The sequence below is a fragment of the Primulina eburnea genome, chromosome 12 (genome assembly GCF_022965805.1).
Source record: "Primulina eburnea isolate SZY01 chromosome 12, ASM2296580v1, whole genome shotgun sequence".
NCBI classification, from domain to species: Eukaryota; Viridiplantae; Streptophyta; class Magnoliopsida; order Lamiales; family Gesneriaceae; genus Primulina; species Primulina eburnea.
In genome coordinates, this window is record NC_133112.1 from 33,543,430 (window position 1) to 33,568,986 (window position 25,557).

Sequence of the window (25,557 nt, forward strand, 5' to 3'; positions counted from 1 at the left end):
AATACTTGTAACTATGGCCACTTACCTTGAAAAAATTAAATTAAATTGTGTCCATAATAGATATCTGGTTGTATGTACATAAGTGTATGTATGTAGGTTGTGCGTCAAAGGTTTTGAATGTGTTTCGAAGATGTATGCAACTTATGATAGGGGACATAATAGATATCTGGTTGTGGGTTCATGAGCATCGTTATATGAAATCCTTGAAAGCTAAGCACACCATCTCCATGGAGATCAAAACTATTGATCATATCAACTATTCAAGCTCATTCTTCCAATCATTTGCGCATTATTTTAATTATGCATATCAGAAGCTCTTTCAAAGCCTTCATCTTCCGATCTTCACTCACTCTCAACCAAGTCTACAAATTCATGAAATATCAGAAGCGTTTTTGCTAGAAACGGTGGTCGAGCAATCATCTGTCTCTTCGGCCTGACAGCTTAAAACTCATTAGCGAAATGTAATGTTGACATTGCTACGGGGGTAAGTTTTGCCTTCATTGAATAAGTTGAATACAAGCTTGCTAACTGGGGTATGTTTTCTCATCATATCTTTGTTTGTGAAGGGAATTTTAGGACTTAATGATATGAAATAAAGGTGAGAAATGAGGTCTCGTTGCTCGTTCTTAGTGCACTGAGGTTGCGTCTGAATTTTGTAGGCTACATAACAAATGTGTGATGGCCGACAATGAAAGCTTGAATTAAATGATAATAGCGTGGGAAACCTCGAACGCAGGGTTGTATTGGCATGGAGGCGATAAATTACCTGTCAAAATTCAGGTTGTGTTGTTTGTCAGGCTCATGGACTTTTCCAGTATACAGTCCATTTTGTGTCTATTCTCCACTTTGAATTCATCTTTCTTCAGCCAAAAAAGCTTAACGTCTGAAAGTATACTAGGTAAATCACCTCAAATTTCCCTATTTCGTCTCCAAATATCTTTCAAATAAAGAAAGAAGCTTCTCCATTATCTTTTAGTGAGACCTTCGAAATTTTGAAAAGAAAGACGTGAAAGCATGAGCTACTGTTCTTGAAAACTTTATTTACAGATAACTTGGTGACGGGGATAAAGACCAAATATCTGACTTTACATATTCTGATAAAAGTTCAAGTGGCCACGTCAAATAAAAATCTCTCTATAGCTGAGTACATTCGGTATATGATCGAACGATTAGACATAACGAACCGACCGTATTTAGTATAACGAAGCGACTAATATTTTCATGATCAATGAAAATCGTTTTCGAATTCTATTTTGTTGAAACAATTAATAATATTAATCGATTTAAATAAATTAAAATTAAATTCTGTATAAAAATTGATAATAAAAAAATATTAAATAATAATATTTATTATATCGGTTAATCGATTTCAAAATTTTGAAAAACGTAACTTAACCGAATTAATCGATATAATCGAATTTTTTAAAATTTGAAAATCGAATTTCCGAAATAACCGAACCGAATTTCGAGTTGGTTCGGTTCGGTCGAATAATTCGATTTAACCGAAATCTTTCTCACCCTGTCTATAGCCTAATTTAATTATTAATAAACTAACTGGCGACACGAATAGCCAAAATGACGACGCGACAGATCATATGTATCCGATCCCATTAGTACATTTAAATGCAGGTGGTTATAAAAATGGCAGTGTCCAGTGTACAATGGACATTGATAAAAAAAGAAAAAAATAAGTGTACAACGTACATAACGGCCGACTATTTAACTCCAAAATTGGCAGCATAAAGGGCTTCTTCTCAAATTCACTGACTTGTTTTTTTCATAGTTATCGATGGGCTTGTCGAGCGAGAAAACCGTTCACGGGCTGCTGCTATTTAGCATCACGGTCATCAGAAAGTTGAGCAATATCAGCACCATCTTTGGGTTGGTTTGAGTTCTCCACTAGAGGTTTTTCATGAGACACTTTTTTAATTCCACCACTGCAAAGATCAATCAAGACTCAGGCTTCATGGAGTATGACCCGAGGTCCTGAGATAAAGTTTCATATTTGTAAAATGATAAGATCGTACCTTAGCTTGATGATATCTAATTTATCAAGTTTCGCCAAGATTGGCCCGACCCAGTGGGACTCAACTGCACAAACATTTCGCATAAATGGCCTTGATGTAGCAATGAGCTCATGGTACACAATATAATTCGGGAGTTTTCCGTCTTCATCTAATTTCAGAACTGATGCTGGATGTGCCTACATGAACATACATGATATGAGTTGAGTTCAAGAATAAATTATTCGAAAACTGAACATTTTAATTTACAAGGTCAGTCACTTTAATGATAGCAGAAGCTTCAGTTCTTTAAAATTTGCAAAACCAAGAGAAAGCATAATTATTGGATCACCAAATCATCTACCTGAGCTAATTGTGACTTAAAACCAAGTGTCCGATAGCCATTATGCCGCATCATGCGCTCAGCCAGCTGATTTGCAAATCCCGAACATAGAGCTTTTCTTAAAGCTCGGTAATCTTGGCCCTCTTTCCTTCTGTTGCTGGATCTGACATCGAGGTTACCTGTTATGAAGAACAAAACTATTTCAGTGATTCGAAAGTTATCTTTATCTGAGGACTGTCCTACAAAAAGTGAAGCAAAGTATATTAAAGGCCATTCCCCACTTACCTTTTGCTATCTTATGCATTATGTCAGATAATTGTGCTCTCACATCCTTGACAAACATCATTCCCCGCACCTAGAATCAGCAAGTTTGATAATGAAAGATATCTTTATAGATACAGCCAACACTTGAAAAAGAAGAGCATTCCAAAAGTAAGCAGGTAATCCTCCTCTCTCTCTTATATTTTGTAATATCCTAACCATTTGATATAAGTAATTCTCCATCTTACAGGTAAGCATTTCGAAAGTGCTTTGAGAGAGAATAGAAAATACCTGCAAGTTGTTGTCTTTACACCAATTGATGTCATAGTCAGTTTGATCCCACAGCTCATAAATTTGAAGCAGTTGGATGTGGTCGCCCCAACCAGAACCATCAGGAAGGCGAGAAAGAGTTTGCTTTCTCTTTTTCTCAACACCCTTCCTGCCAACAAAAAGGATATTTAATATCTAGATGAAGAATTTGACTGGACATAGAGCTAAGGGATTTCACTAAGACCGCTCAACAACATTGTTACACAATGACATGAAAACCTTTTCATCTCCAATGTTATGTATCGTCCAAAGTTAAGCCACGTGCAATTAGATCAATGACATTTCAATGTTCTTTTTGTACACATTGGAGAACTCATAAATAACATTGTTCTTGGAACCAATAATTAAGTTCAAAAAAAGTTTGAATTACCAAATGCATAAACAGGCATTGCAACAAAAACAGACGCAACTCTTCCAAACATTTTAATTTTGATTTGTCATGATAATTACAAATTTTAAGCTACGTGTTTGCCACCGCATTTCTTTTGGTGATCAAACAACATTGCGTCCTTCAAATTGCACCTATTCCATTTACACAACTCTTCCAAACATTTTAGTTTCGATTTGTCATAATAATTACAAATTTTAAGCTATGTGTTTGACACCGCATTTCTTTTGGTGATCAAACAACATTGTGTTCTTCAAATTGCACCTATTCCATTTACACAACTCTTCCAAACATTTTAGTTTTGATTTGTCATAATAATTACAAATTTTCAACTACATATTTGAGACAGCATTTCTTTTGGTGATCAAACAACAATGCATCCTTCAAATTGCACCTATTTTATTTGCTTGTTAGCAATGCTAAGTAATCCTGTTGCATGAGAGAACTTTCGCAACACTCGGAGCACAGAAGTATCTAACATACATGACAACAGAAAAAAATGCATGATTCTACCTCTGACCCAAAAACAAAGAGGTTTCAACAGATAGCATAGCAGCAACTGTCAAAGCCTGAGCTAGGCAGCCGTACTCATTTGCCTCTAACAAGGTTCTTGAAAGTGAAGGTTCCAACGGGAGTTCTGCATTTTACGAAAGCTTTGAGCTCATAAGTAGCCAAAACTACGTCGTGAAATAAAACATGAATCTTAGAACAAACAAAAAGGTTCAACATGGAAACATCCTGAAATGAAGAGTAATAGCCACGTGATTATTTTTCTGACAAAGTGCTTTGATCATATCTTTCTACAGTTTTTCTAGACAAGGGCTGTGCCAAAAGATATTTGTTAACCAACTAAGAGCTCTTCTGCAGTTGGGGCTCTCCGCCTCTTTCCTCAGTGGGAGACTGTTGTAAAGTTTCTCTCTCAAAAGCAGTTATGCCATGTGTATATGAAAATCATCATAGAGATTTTGCTAGTGTATAATGTGAAAATCAGTAGAAAGCTTTATTGCATATCTAGCCTTCACAACAGTATTTTTGCTCTTCCATTCAAGTTTGGAGATCCGTAATGTAAACAAATACAAATGAAAGCTAAGACAGGATAACTGAAAACGGAAACTATTACCAGCCATGGTCCGTCCAAGACTTGTGATTGACCCGTCTTCATTAATGGCATCAATAAGATATAGTTGCCTTAAGGCATCTTCTAAAGACTCAACTGCAGCAAAAAAATAAGTAAGGATTTGACATTCAGAATTCAGATCAAATACAGAAATTAAATCTTACGACACATTAATGTATAGTAAGATATCTACTAACCGGATGGTGGGTCAAGGAAATCAAACTTGAGTATATCAATGTCAGGGAGGTCCAATGATTTTAAATAGAGGACACTTCCAGCAAGGGAAGATCTCTGTATTTCGGGGATTGTAACGTCCAAAAAATCATTGTAAACAGCAGAAGTGTACAACCGATAGCACTTTCCAGGATGCGTTCTCCCAGCTCTTCCCGCACGCTGAATAGCCTGCACTCTAAAGTCGAGACATGTTTTGAGCATAGAATAGTTAGATAAGAACCACAAACCAAAGATGTATTCTGCCTTAGAAGATTGAAAATTGACACTTTGAAGGGGAAGGGGGAAGCCAGGAACAACAATCCGCATCCTAAATATAGGATTGTCCTGATTAAGCTAGATGATAGATTCTTTAGGATCCATCAAATGACGGGGGGATAATGGAACAATGGTGAGCATTCTTAAACCGTTTTATCAGCATGTTAACATCTTGTTTCGGTGGTGTTAAGTTACTTCAAAAACCTAATTAAATTCCTTTGAAAGTAAGGAACCATTTTTAAAAAAATGGGCCACGGAGGATGCACACCAAATTCTTGTTACCCGCCTTCACATTGTTTTCCAATAATGCAAGATATTAAAATGTTTTCCCCTCCTTCAGAACCAAGGAAATTTCTCACCACCAAAAAAAAAATGGATATACTTAGAAAAATCATGTCGTACATCATCAACTTCCAAAAAGAGTTTGGTGTAAGCTTAACCTAAGAGACTATCATTTTCAATTGTGCCAATGAAACAAAATGACAGCGTATGATACTTCGAGAATTCACAAAACAAAATACAAATGATAATGGTGCTACATGAACTTAAATTCGCCATCCATAAATCTTAGACATTGACCTTTAAGTCACACACATAAGAAAAATAAAATCAATTTAAACGTAGAAAAATACCAACAGAAAATTTTGGGTTCAGAAACAAAAGGAGAAAGGCGTACTTGCTAATTTGGACAGCATCAAGTGAATACAGGCCAGTCAATGGGTTGTACTGCCGCTGCTTCACAAAACCGGCATCAATTACATACCTGTAATCCCATTCCAATTTTTTTTATCAAACGCCAAACTCCTTTGTATGAGAGCAGGAAATAAACTTGCATTTTCATTTTGAATCTTCTATAACTTCTTTCATCCTCTCGTTTCATCATTTCACATACAATTAATTTCGCTAATGGCCACCAAATTGCCTACAACGTCTTCATTATACTACGATACGAGATACGAGCTAACTACTTAAAGAATGAGAGTTGAATCAAGGATTGATATCAAACTTAGACAAGTGTTTGTACGGCAGTTTTTGTTTAACTTGTGATATAATTCAAACTAGATCTACAGATGTGCATGCATTGATCTCATCATATACCATATTCCATAACCAAAGATAGTAAAATGCTCTACGTGTATTTCTCAAAGTTATGTTTGAATACCTTTTTCACACGTTTACAAGCTTAATCTGACCACTTGCATATTTAATCAAACAAAGGTATGAACTGGTGGTTATAATTCTGTTAAACGAGATAACATAAAATCTAAAACAAATATCCTCGCTTAGGATGCCATACTGTCATCATACCAATGAAAAGAAAATAGGTCATATGACAATAATAATTTGACATACACATCTCACATTAACAAAAGAGTTTGATGAATAAAACACTTCAAAATGCTGGCAAAGTAATGAAGCACATGAATTGCATGTGGTAAAAGATAAGTCTTTAGATTTCCTCATCATGAAGCTCTTTCGGGTAGAAATAATACATAAAACTTATCCATGGTTCCATCTATAATAAATCAAAGAGAACAGAGTGCCTTACACCACACCATCTACAGTTAAGTTAACAAAGTCTCATCTCATCATGAAGCTCTTTTGGGTAGAAATAACACAAACTTATGCATGGTTCCACCTAGAATAAATCAAAGAGCATAGAGTGTCTTACACCACACCATCTACAGTTAAAGAAGTTTCAGCAATGTTTGTAGCAACGATAAAACGACGACAGTTGAGAGGTGGAGGAGTGAAAACACGAACCTGGAACAAAAAGCAAGTGTAAAGGATGACAGTGAAGAACATAGCAACAAAGTTGGAAGCAAGAAAAACCTGCAATTCAGGAGGCAGAGATCCATGAAGTGGAAGAACCATAGCATCCATACAAGTCCCTTCCTCCAGAGTTTGGATTCTCTCTTCCAATTTCGCAACCATCTTCTCTATATCATCCTGTCCCGTCATGAAAATTAAGACATCGCCTGCAGGTTCTCGAACATGTATCCCTGAAATAAGAACACTAGAAAGAGTCATCTGATAAAGATCGGGATTACAAAAAAAAGTAAAACAGGCAGTGAATTGGTGCTATTGAATATTAAATATTAAAATCTAGAAAAGTGTGAGGAGTGAAGCAAAGAAGCCAGGCATTTAACGATTTAAATTTTAATTGCAGTTAACCCAAATGTCACTCATACCGATGGCAGTACTTAAAGAATCTTCAATATAACTCTTGGGCATCTTGGAGCTATGTTCTATCTCCACAGGGAATAACTTCCCGGGGACATTAAGAATTGGGCAATTAGAGAAGAATCTGGATACTTTTTCACCATCAAGAGTAGCTGAAGTGATCAAAACCTTTAAATTTAAGGGGCGTAATTCAATCAACCGTTTCATCAGTCCCAGCAATATATCCCTGACAGGAGATATTTCATCATGTATACACGCACTTTACGAACCGAAACAGAAAAAACACCCACACAAAAATAGGACGAAACCAGAACCATGACAAGAAAAGGTACAAAATGGTTAAGATAAGAAAGAAGATGAATTTCCAGAAACAAATCACAAAAATCAACATAAAATTATAGAGCTCAGATATGTACGTGTTCAAGCTCCTCTCATGAGCTTCATCTAATATGATAACTGAATATTGCTTCAGTTCTGGATCCGAAAGGCTTTCCCGAAGTAGAACTCCGTCTGTAAGGTATCTGTGAGCAACTTTCAAGTTACTAGCTTATAGCAAAATACAAAAGATTCCATTTTGAAGACTTCAGTACAACAACATTACTTGATAATTGTCTTCTCTGAAGTCCTATCTTCAAAACGTATGGCATAACCTACTTCTTTCCCAAGCGTCACACCAAGTTCTTGAGAAACACGCCTGTCCATTAACACAGGAGAGAGAGGGGTGTAATAGGAACAGCATAATAAGCTATGCAGTAAACAATCAAGTTAAAACCAAGTTACCGAGACACCGAAACAGCAGCAACACGACGAGGCTGAGTGACAGCGATGCAACCTGATCGCGTATACCCTTTCCGATGAAGAATTTGGGAAAGCTGAGTGCTTTTACCCGAACCCGTTTCCCCGATTATCACCGCTACAGGGTTGTTATCCACTGTCTCCGCAATTTTCTCTTCGAACAGAAGGATCGGCAGACGCGCCTTTGATTCCATCCAGTTCCACTCTGCAAGGGTTTGTTTGAGCTGACCGAAGGGGAGGGATATTCAAGAATTGGAAAAACGGTACGAATGATAATTATCTTTTTTTATTCAGTCATTATATTGCAAATTTTATGTGAAACTATTTCGTTTTTCCTTTTTTGGTTTGTTTTACGGCCAATGACTTCAAATATATTCAAGAGATGTAATGTTCCAAATCATTTTTCAAATCTCTCCAAATACAACTGAAAAGGTTGTCTAATTGCTAAAGTGGGAGCGAAGGTGTCAGCTGCATATGTCAACATTTGATACGAGTATGTCAATGAATGAAAGAACTTGGAGAAGGCCAGAAGAGAAGCCTAGGGATGCAGAGCCATATGGTTCACCCGACTTGCTAAGATATGGACCCGAATGGTTTGCTAGTTTGAAAGAAAAAACATTCCAGTACTTTTGTCTGACCATATAAACAAACCTCACACTGCTGAAAGAGGAGATGAGTATCCATACGATCGAGATAACTCCTAAAATGACAATGTGGTGGAGACAGGGTGGATGGGACAAATATCAGGCGGTCATTGGTTCCATTACAACATCTCAAGAACACACGAAGATGTGCTCGGTTCTAAAAACTTTGATGAATCAAATTTAAGTTTCAAACTTTACAAGTTTAAACGAGTTTAATATGAGGTTATGCGTAAAAAAATATTTTTAGTTTTTACTATAATTTTAATTATATCAAATCAATCAAAAACTCGAAAGTAGTTGTCTTTCCTTGTTCGAAGTGGACAGAACTTTGTTTGCAAATGATTGCTCGAAAATGGATAGAAATCAGCTTCTCAAATTTAGATAATGGATAATACCTTCCTACCTGAGTTTGGACAGATTTTTAGCTTGGAATTGGCGGCACTCTTGCTCAAATATGTTGTTATATGGAAACTCGGAAATACGGAGAGAAATGTTTTGTGCTTGATACAATTTTGGTGATATTTATAGACTAGAATGGGGAGAGCTTTTAAATGGTTTTTAGCCTGTGATAATCATCGTCTTAATGGCCTTAACACTCATTATTTTGGCTCTTGCATGCTGACCAAGAAGCTGTTCAAAATTCAGATTTTAAGTGTCATTAGTGGCTGATAATAGTGATTATTTTTAGTTGTAACTTGTGCTTCAAATTTTCGAAATGAAGCTTGATGAGCTGCAAATTTGTTTGTTGGGTTTGACTGTCAATGTGAGTAATTATTAGACTAAAATTGTGAGGCATTCCAAGGTTCAAATACTGCAAGGTTCTTGAACTTTAAGTTGATATTGTCTTGTGTTGAGTCTTCACAAATACAACTTATATTTCCTTTCTAGTGTATATATATATCACTAGATTTTTTTTTAAAAGGACTAGAAGTATCATTAAAAATGCTGAAAGTGGATGCCACTTTTGACTAAAAATTTGCATGTGGTCAAATACAATTGATTGGTCCCTTACTGTGATGGTGGGATAGAGCCTTACCTTCCAACTTTTTCGTCAAGCACAAAACATGATGAGTTTATATCATATATGGATAGCAATTATTTTACAAATTTTATAGTGTTTTTTATATATATTTTTATGTGTGTCTATTTATGGACATTAATACATGCAAGGCTATGGTGGATCTTACTATTATCATATATCTTTTATTATTATATAAAGTAAGAGTGTCTCACTGTTACTAGTATACTAAGTATACCTATTGTATGGTTGTACAACATTTTTTTTATAATACATTTGGTTTATATTTAAATAAAGATCAAAATGTAATTATAAAAATAGTGAGAGATTATATTATAATTTTGATATATGAATTAAAAAATAAATAGAAAAAGAAAGGAAAAAAAATACCATGTAGAATTGAACATATAACTTAATGCTTATAAAAGAAAGATTCTATCTGCTAAGTTATATGTGAATTGCATTAAAATTTTAAAACTTTATTAATATATTTAATTATTAATCAAACAATGACACCAAAAGTTAGTTAATTTAAGTGTCTCCAACTTAAGATAAAAACTTGTGTGAAACTGTCTCACTTATCATATTTTGTGAGACATATTTTTTATTTGGGTCATTCATGAAAAATTATTATTTTTATGCTAAGAGTATTATTTGTTATTATAAATATCGGTAAGATTGACCCGTCTCACATATAAAGATTCGTGAGACCGTCTCACAAGAGACCTACTCCCAACTTAATATAATAATATATATATATGTGTGTTTGTGTGTGTGATGACGATTATGTTAATAATATATTAATGTTATTTAAATTAGAATGAGACGTGATTGCTTCAACCTTCTCTCTCCACTGCATCATTATTAATTATTTCAACCCCTTTTTTTATCGGTCATTTATACAAATTTAATGCAACCAATATTATTGGACAGTGGGGCTCTTAATAATTGATAAGAATTTTGATGAATATTAATAATTGATAAGAATTGGGATGAATAATATCTATCTTTTAAAATAAATATAAACATGAAAATTGAAGTGTTTTTATGATGAAATCAAGTCAAATTTCACTTCTTCGCCAAAATTAAAATTTAAGTATAAAGAAAAGTTCACGTATCATCACTGAAAAAAAAAAACTAAATATGGATATTAAGAAAGTGATGTTTTCATATTTCCATATTTTTTGTTATAAATCATTGTGATGGGTATAATAATTTTTATTATATAAAAATTTATGTAAGACGGTTTCATATGTCAATTTTGTAAGATGAATATTTTATTTGAATTATCTATGAAAAAATATTATTTTTTATATTAAATGTATTACTTTTGTTATAAATATGAAACTGGACGACTTATCTGTCTCACGACTAAATATCTATAAAAAAAATGATATCCAATAAATATTTCTTGTATATCTTGATATTTATCTTGATATTCATTTTGGCATTATCATTTCCTTTTTCTGGTTTAATATCTTGATAAAAGAATAGGAACTTAAAGCAAAAGTAGATAACTAAAACCTTGGGGACTTTTCTCCACGCGCGGTAAATGGATCTTCTTCTTCCTCCACCTCTTCTGCATTTTCAATCTTTTGGACTTTCTTACGCCTACTTTAGCTTTCTCCTCAAACAAACGAGGAATCCCATCTGCGAGAATAGACAAGATCGATGATTTAAAAATCATTGTAAGAAGCACAAGTCTCTTTTGTTCTTCAATCTTCTGGTAAAAGACTTACTTTTTTTCTTCATGTCTGTTTCTTGTTTCTCGTAGTTAGCTCAATGTAGTGGATTTTTCATACATAATTATGGATGCAACTGTGATGTTCTGTGTTTCTTTACCATTTCTGTGTTGTGGCATGTGGGATAGCTGGATGCTCGATTAGTGCTTGGTCCTCTAATGGTTCGTTTCTTTTTTGGAAGATTTCGCTGAATCGTGAAATTAAAATGGCGGTTGTTATGCAGTGATAATATTATATGATTCTTCATTTGGGTACTTTGCAAATGCGGCCATTTTAGCTTGATCGGTTTCTCTTTGTTTGGTCTGCTTGACTGGTTATAGTCTTTACGGTAATTTTTGAGGATGTATCCGCTGGGCAACCCAAGGCAATTTACTGGAATGCCAAATTTTCAAATGCATGCATAGTGTTTATTTATTTATTTTGAGGTTCCATCAGAAATTAAGCTGTTGCACCAAATCCTGAGTCGGTCATAATGCATCTGTTTCTTTTTTAAAAAATTGTGTTTCTGGTTTTCTGGGTATTTGTGATTCTTTAGATTTTCTGGGTATTTGTGATTCTTTAGAGATAGTTGGCGAACATCATCTTATTTCTGAATTATTATCAAGTTTTAATACATAGATGAAAAATGCAAAAATCGAGTTATTCCGAGAAAATCTTGGAAGATTTTTATCTGTCGATTGTTTTCATGAATGTTATTACCTAAACTGTCTATGACGAATTTTATTCTTTTCTCACCATGTTGTATTCAATCAGTATCAACCAACAAGCTTTAGCTTTTAATTATCTTGCTCTAGCTATGGTTCTGGGGCTGAGGTCGAAGCACAAACGGGGTGCTTCAGTTAGAGTTCAGTTCATTGTCCATATACAGGAGATTAGGCCTTGGCCACCATCTGAGTCTCTTAAATCTGTTCAAACCGTTTTGATTCAGTGGGAAAATGGTGATCAGAATTTTGGTTCATTTCTCTCAGTTGCTGGGGAATCCAATATCGTATTTAATGAGTCTTTCATGCTTCCTATTACTTTTCACCAAGATAAGAAAGCTGGCGACAAGTTTAAAAAGAATTATTTGGAGTTTAGCTTGTTCGAGCCTCGGAAAGATAAGGCTAAAGGACAACTCTTGGGGACAGCTTCATTGAATCTTGCAGATTATGGAGTGATTGATCATTTGTTAAGTATAAATGTCCCCTTAAGCTTCAAGAAAAGTTCAAGTATTTCAGTCCAACCGGCTTTGATTATTAGTTTTGATCCGGTTGATAGGGATAGCTCTAATTCCTCACCTAAAGCTCCCTTCCTTGAATATGATGACAATAGCTCAGAAATCGCCTCTTTTACTGATGATGATGCTTCTTCACATTCATCGAGGGCCGCTGGTTCATCAACCATCGTGTCTGTAACAACTTCACCATCTCATAATGAGAAGGTGAGCAAGTTTTGTTAAATTTAGTTGTCTAGACATCTATACTTAGGCTACATTACTTATCTTATTGCATAGTAATGATAATTCTTTCTACTCTATGCGTGTACTTGTACCTCTTCGTGATACTTATTTGAAGTTAAAAATGCAGAATGGATATGGAAATGCTGGAACCAACTCTTTGAACGAGCAAAACAAGAACTTAAGTCCTCCATCAAATGATTCGTTATTTGATGCCAGAAATCATTTAAATGACTATGTTTCATTTTCCAAGTTTTCTGAGCGAAGTATGACATCTGTCAAGAACTCTGTTTCCCCCTCCATTAGATCCTCTCCCTCATCCATAAGTTTCCGAGAGTTACTTACTAAGCCTAATAACACTGCAATAGGTTTTGTGAGGGGAAGTGTTTACCCCAATTCCCATGAAGTTTTTGCTAACAGCAACTATAAAAGTAGCAGAAACACTCAGCAATATGTAGAAGACAAATCCTTCATAAGATTTTCTCCTGAAGCTGATATTTATAGAAAAGGCAGTTCTTCTCAAGATAAAGAGTTGCAACCAGAAGATGTTTTGATTGACGACTCACATGTTGGTTTGGCGAATACCATTGAGGAAAGGGTAAGAAAAGATATTCAATGGGATGATCAGATATTGGAAGGGACAAGCCGTTCTACAGGGAATAAGTTACTTGAGAAATTATCAGATGATAAGACAAAAAGGGAGGTGACAACAAGAAGCGATACTCTTGCTCCAAATAGAAAATATCCGTTATTTCCACCATCCATCAGTAACAAACCTCAGTTGAAGCACGTAAAATCTGTGCAAATACACGGCACAGCTAAAGGGAATGGATTTCCGGCCGACTTTTATGCTGGGGGAAAAGCAACAGACCTCGATGTATATGATGTCTATCACAAGAAAGGTAAACTTAGTGCAAAACAGAAAGGAAAGGAACAAAAAGGTCAGCATTTTGACAGTAAAAATGAATGGAAAACTAGAATTGAGATGCTTGAGGAAGAACTGAAAGAAGCTGCAGCAATTGAAGTTGGATTATATTCAGTAGTTGCTGAGCATGCCAGTTCGGGAAATAAGGTCCATGCCCCAGCTAGACGAATTTCAAGATTTTACAGTAACATTTGCAGAGATGGATCTCAAGCAAAGCGATCTAGTGCAGCAAGAGCTGCAGTGTCTGGTTTGGTTTTGGTTTCTAAATCATGTGGAAACGATGTCCCGAGGTAACTTTGTTTATGTGCCTATTAAAGAGACATCCACATTTTCTCCTTTTTCATGCTACAAATATCACCAAATTTTGAACTGTTAGAACTTAAAAATGTATCATGATATTAATCTTCAAGATTTTTAGTGTGAATGTTACAGGTTGACATACTGGTTATCAAATTCAATTATGTTGAGGGCCATTGTCAGCCAAATTGCTGCAGAATTACCACACTATAATGTATCACGAATGAAACATGATGGTCCTGAATCTGAATCGGCTGGAAGAATTACAAATAAACAGCTAGACTCCTCTCACATGGATGGGGAGATTACTAAACCAACTGAAGAATTTGATGACTTCGAGGATGTCTTGACATTCATTATTGCACTAGAAAAGGTTGAATCTTGGCTCTTTTCTCGGATCGTCGAATCAGTTTGGTGGCAGGTCACAACTACTTTCACTATTTTCATTATGTTAAAACCAACTGAATGCCCCCCTGTTTATTAATCAGTTTTTGAAATTAAGAATGATGATTATGTTTCATTTGCTGCAGACTTTTACCCCACATATGCAGCCAAATCTAGCAAAAAGTAGTGATAGAACTAACAGCAGCTCAGACTTGAAGAAATCGAATGGAAGAAGAAATAATATGGGTAATCATGAACTGGGAAACTTGTCTATAGAGTTGTGGAAGAAAGCATTCAAAGATGCATGTGAAAGGCTTTGTCCAATCCGGGCTGGAGGGCATGAATGTGGCTGCTTATCTGTGCTGGTTAGACTGGTACATTTCATACCACCCACGTCTTCTTGTGAATGTATACAGGGATATCCTTCACCCATAGTAACTAGTTTTCCAAGGGTGGATTAGGCACATGACAAATTGGTTCTAAAGTGGAACCCATGTGTATGTGCCGAGGAATGTCCGATCCCACCCAGGATCACCTAGGGTCAACACCAGACGAGGGTGAGCATGGGTTGGGTGGGAGAATATAACACTCCCATCACACAACAGCTGGGCAAGGGTTCTTGGATCAACTTATACAGTTGAATTACCTTCCCCTTACTTGTTACTACCAGGTGTTCCAGGGTGAATTGGGCTCGTTATCTGAATTTTCGAAACATATTTAAAATTCAAACGCTACAGAAGTGCTTTTTTCTGTTAGGTAATGGAGCAGTTAGTTAATAGATTGGACGCTGCAATGTTCAATGCTATCCTACGTGAATCCGCTGAAGAAATGCCAACTGATCCTTTTTCTGATCCCATTAGTGATTCCAAGGTCCTCCCAATTCCAGCTGGAAAATCAAGCTTTGGAGCTGGTGCACAGTTAAAAAATGCTGTAAGTGTAGAACTAACTGATTTTGGTTGCGGATCCTCATTGTTTGATATCAAACATTTCGAGTTCAGACCGAGCCCTTTTGCTTTCAGTATAGAGCTTAAAATTATTGATTTTGCTTTTTTTTTACATTTATTGTAGATCGGAAACTGGTCCAGATGGCTCACAGATCTTTTCGGCATAGAAGATGAGTCGTACGAGGACACTAACATTCTTGTTGATGGCAACAAACCAAAATCTTTCAAGGCTTTCAGGCTCCTCCATGCATTAAGTAATCTTATGATGCTTCCATTTGGAATGCTTGCTGATGCGTCCACCCGAAAAGAGGTGACTCACCATCAAATCGAATAATATCATCTATGTTACATTTGATCGCCCCCACGTGATCCGCATAGAGTGTTGGTGAAACACACTTGCATTTCATGATTCTAGTGAACCCTAATAGCATAGAATCTTTGATTTGTAATCATCTATGGTTTGCTCCTGTGAAGGTTTGCCCGACATTTGGTCCAGCCCTAATCAAAAGGGTTCTGAACAATTTTGTTCCTGATGAATTCTGTCCTGAACCGATGCCACACAACATAATTGCTGCCCTTGATTCCGAGGTTGGTACTTCCTCGTATACTCATTCCATGTGATACCATCAAATTTTCATTGCCATATTTCCACACCTTATTCCGTGCATTCTCTAGAGGCGTACAAGTTATTCTCAACTTGAGTTTTTTTCTCCATCAGGATATTTCTGACTGTCACGAAGATATGGTCACATCCTTTCCTTGCACCGCAACTCCCACAAAATATTCACCACCCGCAGCAGCTTTGCTAACTTGTGTGGGAGAAGTTGGAAGCCAAGTGCTTCAAAGTAGCAGATTATCAACACTCAAGAAATCATACGCTAGTGACGATGAGTTGGATGAACTCAACTCACCGTTGACATCAATTATTCCTGATAGCTTCCTCACTTCTTCTGCTTTAGCCAAACTCAGCTTGATGCCAAAGGAAAAGGGTGGGAGGAATGTTGTCAGATATCAGCTGCTTCGGGAAATATGGAAAGACGTTGAATAGTTGAGAGAGTATCTTTCATTGTAAATTAAGATACGCGAGTAAATATTATAAGACAAACTAAATGAATGTGGACTGAATTTGATCCAGCCCCTTCATCGTTCTTCTATATTCAAATGAACAAAGTGTATATTATCTGATAAATTGTGTATTTTAATTAAGTAATATTTGAAATTTAATGACAATGTCAAGCAACTGGAGTTCGGAGTATTTATTCAGCTGATATTCGAATCACCAGGAAGCCATACCAATTTTCCTTACAATTTTGCTTCCATCTTCTTTTCTGCTGAATTGATGCACAACCTAAATTGGACCCGAGGATTGTTTCATCTCCTATTATTCCTGCAAAATTAGCAAGACGCAAAATGTGGTACACGTTTTAACAAGAATAAACTAGTCCAGGGCTTGTAGTTTGACATGAGAAAAATAGCTCATAAAGAGGAGAATTACATCTTCCGCTGTGAACCATCTAAAGAGCTCGTTAACGCGTCATAGTGCCCACAACCATGATACAATACGCGGATTGGATTCTCCTTCCCATATTCTTGGCCGTATTCAGCTATAATCTTGACAGAATTAGTCCTCTTATCCAACATGTGAACAGTTATTGGAACCCTGAAAATGTTTTTCCTTTCCCGTTAATTTATTGTAAACATTTTTCATCTAATAGCCCACTCTGAAGAGTTTTTGCATTTTGTCAAGTATTAGTGGGTTGCAACCATTATGGTGGTGATGATTATTTACCAAAAGGTTGAGTGCAGTACAGTATAGCTAGTTCATCGGCATGTAATTCATATAGTTGTATTCTGTGGATGACTGGTTCTGTGCTCTTGTTAGCAAGTAGGACTATTAGCCGACGCACAATCATCGAAAATAATGGATCCCAAGAGCCTAAAGATGTGGTGCAGTAATGAAGTAATATTCAAGAAGCTAGCTAGACAATTTTAATTTATTAAATTGAGTGAATTTTCTCCATGCAAAGAAGGAAATATAAATGCAAACAAAAAACATTGAGAGCACGTACTGTAAAACATGTGATGACATGAGAAGCTCAGGTTCCCCACCCCATACATGGGGCTGTCGCATCTGTGCAACATAAGTATCAAAATCACCTTCTACAAACCTGAAGATGAAATATATTGAAGTTGTTATTCATGGATAAACAGTGCGAAGTTGCTATTCTATACTCAAGATACAACATGCTCGACAACATATTCCCAAAAATTTTGTTTTGAGTGTTTCGTATTTGAACTACTTATTCTTACCTGGAGTTGAAATGCAAAGTTAATCAATACATAACTAACAAAGGTGAAAAACTCAAAAGTTTTCAGCGCTAATCCTTGAATTTTCCGAGGAACAAATCATACCATTCAGAATCTGCACGCCTCTTGATAAATTCATCTGCGACCTGAAGAACCAAGGAATCCCAAGTAAAACATGCAATTATAAGCAACTGAATTCCCTCAAAACAGCAGAGCAGAAAGAAAGGATTCTGTACCGTTGCTCTAAGCTCATCTGCAAGTTCCCTTTCACGGTTTTCTGTTGGAGATGCCTTTCCTGCTCGTAGACAAGCGCCATGAACCACTGACCTGAACAAACACCTTCCATCACCAGGTATACCTGCAGATAACGCAATTTACAAGTCATTTTAAAACCTGATTACCGACCTTCAATAAATTATAAACTGTGCGAACGATCGTTGCAAGCGCAAAAAACAAGGATAAAAAAGGAAAAAGGAAAAAGGGACGCAATATTTGATGCTTTCTTCTTATTCTTCAAATTCATCTACATTCATCCACTAATATTAAGATAACTCTTCTTAGCAAAACAAAAAGCTCTATGCGTATCATTTCAAATCAAGATATTAATCAGAAATTATGTCAATCAAATCTATATAAATTTCTCATCGACTCCAAAACTTCAAATTGTACGAAGCCAAAAATACCTCTTCATCAGTTCTGTTGCCAGAAAAATATTGATCCAATAATTTGGACAAAATCCATGCATCCAAATTCAACGTTCAAGAGCTTAATAAATGGATATCAACTTATGAACTTAAATATAATTGATCATTAACTGAAAAAAAGAAAAAGAGCAAAACACACATAACTTTGTCCAAATCATCAGCAATATCCAAATCATCAGCAATAAACAAAACCCTTCCGAAGCCATATGTTCTTAACCAAAAAACACCAGATATTCATCACACACCTGAGCCTAGATTCATTTTAATTACAAGAATTTCCAAAAGCCGACAAAGAAACGGTCGATTGTCGAGCTATAGATCATCAATAATGGAAAAAAAGGCTTAAAGACGAAATCCATGCAAAAAGAAAATTGAACCCAACGAAAAGAATAAACAAACGTAATCAAATGAACTAAGCTTCCAACAAGCAAACCAAAAAAAAAAAAATACAAGAAAACCGTAAAACATACGAAAAGTCTTGAAACTGTTACCGAGTGAAAGGTTCGATTTAAGCATAGGAAATCAAAGCACTAAGCAGCGAAGCAGCATAGAAATTACGAATCTTTTTTTTCTACGCATACATTTAAAAGATGTTGATGAGTCTGATGAAGAGTGGGAAGAGCTTTCACACGACGTCGTGGAATTCGATCAGCATATTATTTCGCTGTAAAGCGGAGTATTCAATCATTTTCAGTTGCAGAATCGAATTCGATTCACCGAAAGATGGAAGCTGTGTGGAGAAGATGGATGCATGGGCGAGTGAAAGTTCCCATTGATGTCAAATTTGTTTTGAAAAGGACACTTTATTTTTCTAGTTTATAATTTTCAAGCATCACGTGGCTTCCTCACCTGTTAACGTAAGTTTGACAAAGTGGGTGTCGGATAGAAAAAATCATGGATTTCTTATGACAGATTTATCAAAATGGTAACGATACTTCATGGATGAGCTCATTATCTTCGGATTATCCGTAATCTAATTCATGGATGAGCTCACTATCTTTGGCTTATCCTTAATCTAAATAGTAGAAGACATGCCAGTATTCATTCTCCTATAAATATCATGTTTGAGTCACTATATTATTTTCAGCAGAATCCTTAGCTGACACTCTGTTGACCTCCTTCTAACTGTATTATTCGTGATTTCAGGCTCGGAACTATTTTGAAACTCGCGTCTGGACTAGTGACACTTACTGGAATCGAATCTTAAATTTCTCGTGAGTATATGAGATGAGCCACATGTTCATGTTAGGATTCTGGAAATCTGATATCTTCGTCTGCGACAATTTCTGTGTGTGGTTAATTAACCTATTGTGCTTTGTTAGCCTCACCTGAACCTTCCTAGTAATCGAATTATTCCACATGCACTGAAAGAAAGGCTCATCTCAAACCTTGGAAGAATCTTCAAGAGAATAGTAGAATATTTGAAATCGTGAGGAAACGAGACATTTATCACGCAAGCTGCTCATGGAAACTCTGCCCCAAAACAAAATCCAGAGGATTTACAACCAAAATATTCACACCTAATTTTAGCTACATTTTCTTGAAAACATAGATCTAGGGACTGGAAACAATGCTAGATACTCCGGTGATTAAAGTAGCCTGTACATTTCTTCTAAGAGATTCGTGATACTAGAAAAGCCAAGGCATAAATTACACGGGAGGACAACTCTTTCCAGAGATCAGGCGGCGATTTTTTCAACACTGGTACACAGAAAAGCTCTTGTTCTTCCACCAACTCAATGCTTTACCAACTTTTCGCCGCGAGATTGACTTGCATAATGGCTTTGAATTTTGAGAAGGCAAGGCGATCTCACTATTCTCAGGCATCGGTCGAGTAGGAACAGGTGAAGGATCTCGTTGCCGTTGCTCCCGGAATAGCATCAGAAGCTTTTGGGCTTTCTGTTTACCTCTAAGTGTCCCATTTACGGAAATCGACACTAATGAAGGTATCACCCCTTCTTGAAGAACCATTTCACAGCACTTGTCACTCGTATTACATAATATCAGAAGACAAGCTGCTGCTTGTTCTTGTTCTACAGGCTCACCATTATCCAAGATAGTAGCAAGCCCGGTAATAAGCCCAGGAGAGGCAATGATTTCATCTATTGCAGATTTACTCGAAGCTAAGTAAATTAACATGGCAATGCACTTCTCTGTTGAAGAGTGGTCACTGGGATGTGTGATGAGATTTTGAAGGCCATCAATGATACCAGCTCCCAGAAGGTGAGGGATATTCGTCGAATGACTGGAAATGTTGTATAGGGTGTGAAGGGCATCGATCTTACATTGTTCGTCTGTTTCATGCTTAAGGACGGAGATCAAGAAATAGACAGCTTCCTGCGTAGTCCCCATAATGGCTTTGGCCTCCTCGAGGCAGGAAAGGTTTAGGTAAAGGGCAGTTGTTGCTCCAACAGAATCGGTATTAGCTATCATTTTTTGCAATATTGGAAGCACTCCTGAAGCCAATAACAATTCTTTGTTTCTGAAAAAAGTGTTGAAACTACGTAAACACGATGCTCATAAAATGTTATTTAAAGGCTATATAAATGTCTACAGTAATACAGTATGTATAGCTCATAAATTTTTTCTGCAGTATCGAATAAATTTCAGCAACAATTGGTTGAAAAATTCTTTAAAGAACTTTTTTCAAAGGAATTTCAAAATCATTTGATATGGATGTTCGTGAACCTGTTATTATTTACAGCGAGATTGAAGAGAGCCATTGCCCCGATTTCTTGAGCCATCCTATTCCTGTCAGAGACAGCAGCGTCCAAGAAATGCAGCAAAGCTTCTACAAAACCATTAGCCCCCATATAAACCCTGGCTTCTTCATCATCTTTTAGCAAGTGCCTTAGCTGCTCCACCACTTTGCATTTCTCCATTAAGTCATCATCTTTCTCTAAGATGGCCAAACAATCGTGACATCGTTTGAAGGCATGATAATCTCCACAATCCCCATCTTGCGCAGAAGTTGCTTCCAGTTCATTTCCTTCAGCCTCCTCAATGATACCACTGTCATTCAAAGGTTCAACCTTAACACCCTTGAACTTGCATGATTCTAAGCTTTCTAACGACTTCGAGTTTGCAGAGTCACTTTCGGACAACACTAGCCTCCAGTAGTTGAGATCCAGTGATTCTGGTGGACTGTCCGGAACAGGAATCTTATTGATTTCACACCAACTAGCCACCAATCCTTTAACACAGTAATTGGGAGTCAAAGAAAGATGAGGGAGCTGCTGCTGAGTTTTAGGACAAGTGTTGTGGCCATCACCAAACCATTTTTCTATACAAACCCTTTCATATGTTTGCCCCGAAGCTATGATAACTGGATCATACATAAGTTGTAATGATATAGGGCACCTTAACTCTTCAGGAGGCACAGGAATCTGATCTGATCTCCTGAAGTTTGGCTTGAAATTGAAAGAACTGAGTTTTGAAAACTGCCGATCAAAAGCAAAACCATTACGCCCAAGCATGTTACCATCTTCAAAAGATCCCTGAATAGTAGGGGAGCAAGGTGTTGATCCTTGTGAGTCATTGTCATCCGAAAACTCGCCCCTGAAAACCTTTGAGTACTTTCTCATAAGATGCATGAGATAAGCTATGATAGACTCCTTCCTTTTATCGTCGTCAGATCGGGCTCTTTCCACGAGTTTCTTCAAAGCTCTTCTCTCTCTAAGTGCTGCTCTTGAAGAGGTGATACCAAGCCTAGATGCAGCCTGATGAAAAGATTCAAGCTCCTCGTTGTCATGAGAATTACTGTTGAAATTTCTCCCTTGTTGAAGCAATCCAATAATGTCATCACCTGTTTGCTTCTCAATTGGATCAAGAGAAAACTCGATCCTTCCAAGTTCACCTAAAATTTCAGCAATCTGGAAAAAAACAGGCTACTAAAATTCAAAAAAAATTCTAATGACGTAATGTACCATTTGTACCAAAAAATCCAAGAAATCTTCTCTGATGCATATTTTTTTTAAGTTAACAGAAGAACAAATTTCAGAATCACCTGACTGCCAATGGCTGGTGGAACGATATCTTCAACCCGTTTTAAACTATCTTCAACTGCACATCGTGCTTTCTCAAATTTCATAACCACAGAATCTCCAGTTATTGCCTAATGAAGAAAAGGTTTGGAGAATTAAGCCCCATTAACAAAATTCACATATTCGTATTAAACATAAAATGAGCTGACTCCATAAATTTTGATGGAATACAAAAAATGGGAGATTAGGTGGTGGCAGCTACCATTTCCAAATTCACATTTCTTTTTTTGCATGTTTCAGCTAAATAACAGTACAGAAGTTAAAAAGGATGAGTCTCACCAGGTAAAGTTTACTACATTCTGCGCAATGCTGAAGAATAGTCTTGGTCTTTTCAAGTGCTATGTGCAGAGCACATAGGGCTTGAATACCAGATGTGCTCCTTGGTCGAGCCGCCTCTAGATCGGGGAATATCGTCAATACTTTCGCATACACGGAACATAGGTTCTTGCACATCTCACCATGTAACTAAACCAACAAAACTAAGGTGAAAAAACCCACCAAAACATTCCAACATATAACAAATAGCACAAAAAAACTTGAAATCCAAATTTATTTGCCAATTAGCAAACAGCAAGTCTAGGAAAAATCGAGATGTTCCTGCTGAGAATGCTGTTAAATGAGTGCTGTATGCGACGAACGAGACAAGATTAAGATCAAATCAAGAATTTAAACTCCAGTATCATTTAATGCTTCCACATTCTTGCAAATAAAATCATTCGGCAATATTCAACCCCAAATAATTTCAAAAAACATGGTCAAAAAATAAAAAATTCCTCTGCCTTTATGAGTCCTGATCCATACCTTCGGTTCACCAATGGAGAGTAAATTATCTTCAATCTCTGAAGCGTCCATGTCCAGCAAGGTAAAACGCAGGTGATCTTTATGTACACCTTAAAAATATTTAAAAAACACACAAACAAAGAAGTAGAATGTCATTACAACGAAAATATTCTATTGAATTAACCTCGAATGTAATAATTATCATTATTATACGTTAACTAATTATTTGAAATAGCATCCCGATAATGTTCCCTGTTATTCTAGTCACATCAGCATGACAGAGGAGATTCAAACAAAACCAATCAACCCAGGACTCAGGAGCATCAGCCCTCAAAAGAAAAATAAAGAATGCTGAACCAAAAATTCTAGGGAAAAAATATGAAAAAACGAAATGAGAAAAATAGCATTTAAAATTCAACAAAATTAATGGCTGATTATTATTCGTACTAATTTTTATTTTCCGGAAAACGGCAAAGCTAAATCTTCAGGTTCAAATAAATGAATTTAAAAAAAAAACACAAGCATTGAATACGAGGTTAATGCAATATAAATTCTAAAAAAAAATCCGAAATCGTATAAATGCTTCAATCCGAAAAACATACCAGTTTAATGAAAGACGATCCTCGGAGGCTTCATGAAATTAAAAATTTTACAAAATGTGAAAAAAATCAACAGTAGATTCTTCGCACAGTCACAAAAAATTTTCTAGATTTGGCATTCAGATTTTATTTCGGTGGCATAAAGAACAGAGGAGGGAGGAGGAAGATAATAACGAGCTGAAAATGGTAAGGTTATTATATAATATTATAGATAAATAGGAGGATGAAAAGAAATGCAATAAATTAAATTAGGGGCCATTTGTTAATATTTGATAAAATGTGGATTGTTTCCTGAATATGGTATCTTCGGAGGGCATGGTGCAATTTATCCCGAGATTGGTTCCCGGATCCCCGGCCGACGTTGCCGGCCCCCGCTTTGTCTGCTTATGGATTTGTAATGAATGCCCCCCAAGTGTCCCATTTGACCCCGTCGGCTAACTAATAAATTTGACGTGCATATTTATATATATTTATATATTATATTATATTATATTTTTATAATTATATATATTTTTATATCATTTTTTTAAAATTTTATTAAATTTTTTAATTTTCTGAAAATAATGTATTATTGAAAAATGTACTTGGGGAAAGAAAAATTGGTGTTTTTTAGATTAAAAGTTATTAATATGAAAATTATCGTTGCTCTGCTTTATCGAACATTTGTTATGACATAAATGTATATGTTAATTGATTCTTTTTATCAATATTTTTTCAAGTGAGTATGTCATACAAAATTTATTAATATGATTTATCTGACTAACGTTATTTGTCGATTATTGCGTTAGTTAGTGGTTTATATAATGTCTATCCAAAAATAACGACGTTATAAAAAAAAGCAAATGTACATGTTAGAAATATAATTGAAATTGTTATTTATAAATATATGAAAAAAATTAAAAGAGATAGTTATTATTATTATTATTATTATTATATATTTGAATTATATAACTCATTTCTACTATAGTCCTCTAGAAATTAAAATCATTTTTTTAAATTTCATCAATTATTTGTTAATATTGAATAACATATCCTCCACTTTTGTGATTGTAATTGCGGATGGCATAAAAAGTCTCATTCGGAAGGACAATTTTGCCAATGATCCTGTGGTCGTCGCTTATCCACGTGGCGTTCGAATATTAGTCTTTTTTTTACTTTATAATAATATAATTATATATTTGATTACTGTAATAACCACGATGGCCCCGATCCATTATTGTCGGAGGATTCTGTAGTTTTGCCCAATCAGGTGAGAGAGAGTCCGAAAAATCACGCTTTGCACGTGCAGAAATCAGAATTGCCTGGTGAGATTAATTTTGGCGGTAGAATGCTAAATGTTGAAATATTTTTTTATTTAAATGATTTGAAACGATCTCACAAAATAATTTTATTAAATATATTTTCGATATGATTTCTTTTATAAAAAAAATTACATCAAAAATATTTTTTTCATTTTAATATGATTTAAGTTGATTCGTCTCACAGACCGTCTCAAAAGACCTGCTCTTTTATTAAATATATTTTGATTTATTGTATAAATTTTTTAAATTTATTTTTTTATAAACTATTGATAATGATTACGTATATAGCGCATATTGTATTTTTAAAATGACAAATAATCAATAAATGTTGGAATAAATTTTAAGGAAGTTGCCGGAATTTGGAAACTGAAAATGTGGGATATGTTATTTAATGAATAATTAAAATTTATGAAATTATTTTTTGTGAGTGCTTTTTATTTATTGAAAAAATGCATATTTTTACTCATTTAATTTCCAAAAAGAATTTCAAATAGTTTAAAAAATATTTTTCTTTTTTTTAGTCA

The 25,557-nt window shown here is 35.6% G+C and overlaps 3 protein-coding genes across 7 annotated transcripts; 1 reads left to right on the plus strand and 2 right to left on the minus strand.

The window, feature by feature from the left end:
* Positions 1-1,596: 1,596 nt before the first annotated feature.
* On the minus strand, positions 1,597-8,241 carry LOC140808322 (probable pre-mRNA-splicing factor ATP-dependent RNA helicase DEAH4). Of its 2 annotated transcripts, XM_073165415.1 has the most exons (15): positions 7,896-8,238; positions 7,717-7,809; positions 7,532-7,636; positions 7,124-7,341; positions 6,765-6,934; positions 6,604-6,695; positions 5,608-5,694; positions 4,640-4,851; positions 4,446-4,538; positions 3,839-3,962; positions 2,899-3,046; positions 2,632-2,701; positions 2,368-2,525; positions 2,028-2,203; positions 1,597-1,937 (listed from the first exon to the last, which is right to left on the minus strand). In XM_073165415.1, exons 1-15 carry the CDS (start codon positions 8,102-8,104, stop codon positions 1,829-1,831), a joined length of 2,064 nt encoding a protein of 687 aa, XP_073021516.1. In that variant the 5' UTR covers positions 8,105-8,238; the 3' UTR covers positions 1,597-1,828. The 2 variants fall into 2 exon arrangements, with proteins under 2 accessions (XP_073021516.1, XP_073021515.1); XM_073165414.1 differs by having other exon boundaries at positions 6,604-6,934; positions 7,896-8,241.
* Positions 8,242-11,066: 2,825 nt separating this feature from the next.
* Positions 11,067-16,455, plus strand: LOC140808321 (uncharacterized). 4 transcript variants are annotated; one of them, XM_073165411.1, is made up of 9 exons: positions 11,067-11,298; positions 12,068-12,734; positions 12,880-13,964; positions 14,107-14,392; positions 14,502-14,729; positions 15,112-15,285; positions 15,424-15,609; positions 15,774-15,887; positions 16,018-16,455. In XM_073165411.1, the coding sequence occupies exons 2-9, from the start codon at positions 12,111-12,113 to the stop codon at positions 16,345-16,347; spliced, it is 3,027 nt and encodes a 1,008-aa protein (XP_073021512.1). In that variant the 5' UTR covers positions 11,067-11,298; positions 12,068-12,110; the 3' UTR covers positions 16,348-16,455. The 4 variants fall into 4 exon arrangements, with proteins under 4 accessions (XP_073021512.1, XP_073021513.1, XP_073021514.1 ...); XM_073165412.1 differs by having other exon boundaries at positions 12,109-12,734; XM_073165413.1 differs by having other exon boundaries at positions 11,067-11,260.
* Positions 16,407-23,922, minus strand: LOC140806839 (U-box domain-containing protein 6-like). Its single transcript, XM_073163360.1, has 12 exons — positions 23,736-23,922; positions 23,155-23,243; positions 22,633-22,818; positions 22,317-22,424; positions 20,999-22,182; positions 20,013-20,792; positions 18,892-18,932; positions 17,843-17,964; positions 17,712-17,752; positions 17,369-17,467; positions 16,795-16,959; positions 16,407-16,686 (listed from the first exon to the last, which is right to left on the minus strand). Exons 2-12 carry the CDS (start codon positions 23,203-23,205, stop codon positions 16,671-16,673), a joined length of 2,793 nt encoding a protein of 930 aa, XP_073019461.1. The 5' UTR covers positions 23,206-23,243; positions 23,736-23,922; the 3' UTR covers positions 16,407-16,670.
* Positions 23,923-25,557: the final 1,635 nt, after the last annotated feature.

Excerpts from the sequence above, each read along its gene's own strand:
- LOC140806839 (XM_073163360.1), bottom strand. The coding sequence starts at position 23,205 with ATGGACGCTTCAGAGATTGAAGATAATTTACTCTCCATTGGTGAACCG. Across the intron at positions 22,183-22,316 it reads CACCAGCCATTGGCAGTCAG|ATTGCTGAAATTTTAGGTGA; the intron begins GTGATTCTGAAA and ends GTTTTTTTCCAG. Across the intron at positions 20,793-20,998 it reads CTCGCTGTAAATAATAACAG|AAACAAAGAATTGTTATTGG; the intron begins GTTCACGAACAT and ends CACTTTTTTCAG.
- LOC140808321 (XM_073165410.1), top strand. The coding sequence starts at position 12,051 with ATGTTGTATTCAATCAGTATCAACCAACAAGCTTTAGCTTTTAATTAT. Across the intron at positions 13,965-14,106 it reads TGTGGAAACGATGTCCCGAG|GTTGACATACTGGTTATCAA; the intron begins GTAACTTTGTTT and ends TGAATGTTACAG. Across the intron at positions 15,888-16,017 it reads TTGCTGCCCTTGATTCCGAG|GATATTTCTGACTGTCACGA; the intron begins GTTGGTACTTCC and ends TTTCTCCATCAG.
- LOC140808322 (XM_073165414.1), bottom strand. The coding sequence starts at position 8,104 with ATGGAATCAAAGGCGCGTCTGCCGATCCTTCTGTTCGAAGAGAAAATT. Across the intron at positions 3,963-4,445 it reads TCTTGGACGGACCATGGCTG|AACTCCCGTTGGAACCTTCA; the intron begins GTAATAGTTTCC and ends CGTAAAATGCAG. Across the intron at positions 2,204-2,367 it reads TTAAGTCACAATTAGCTCAG|GCACATCCAGCATCAGTTCT; the intron begins GTAGATGATTTG and ends ATGTTCATGTAG.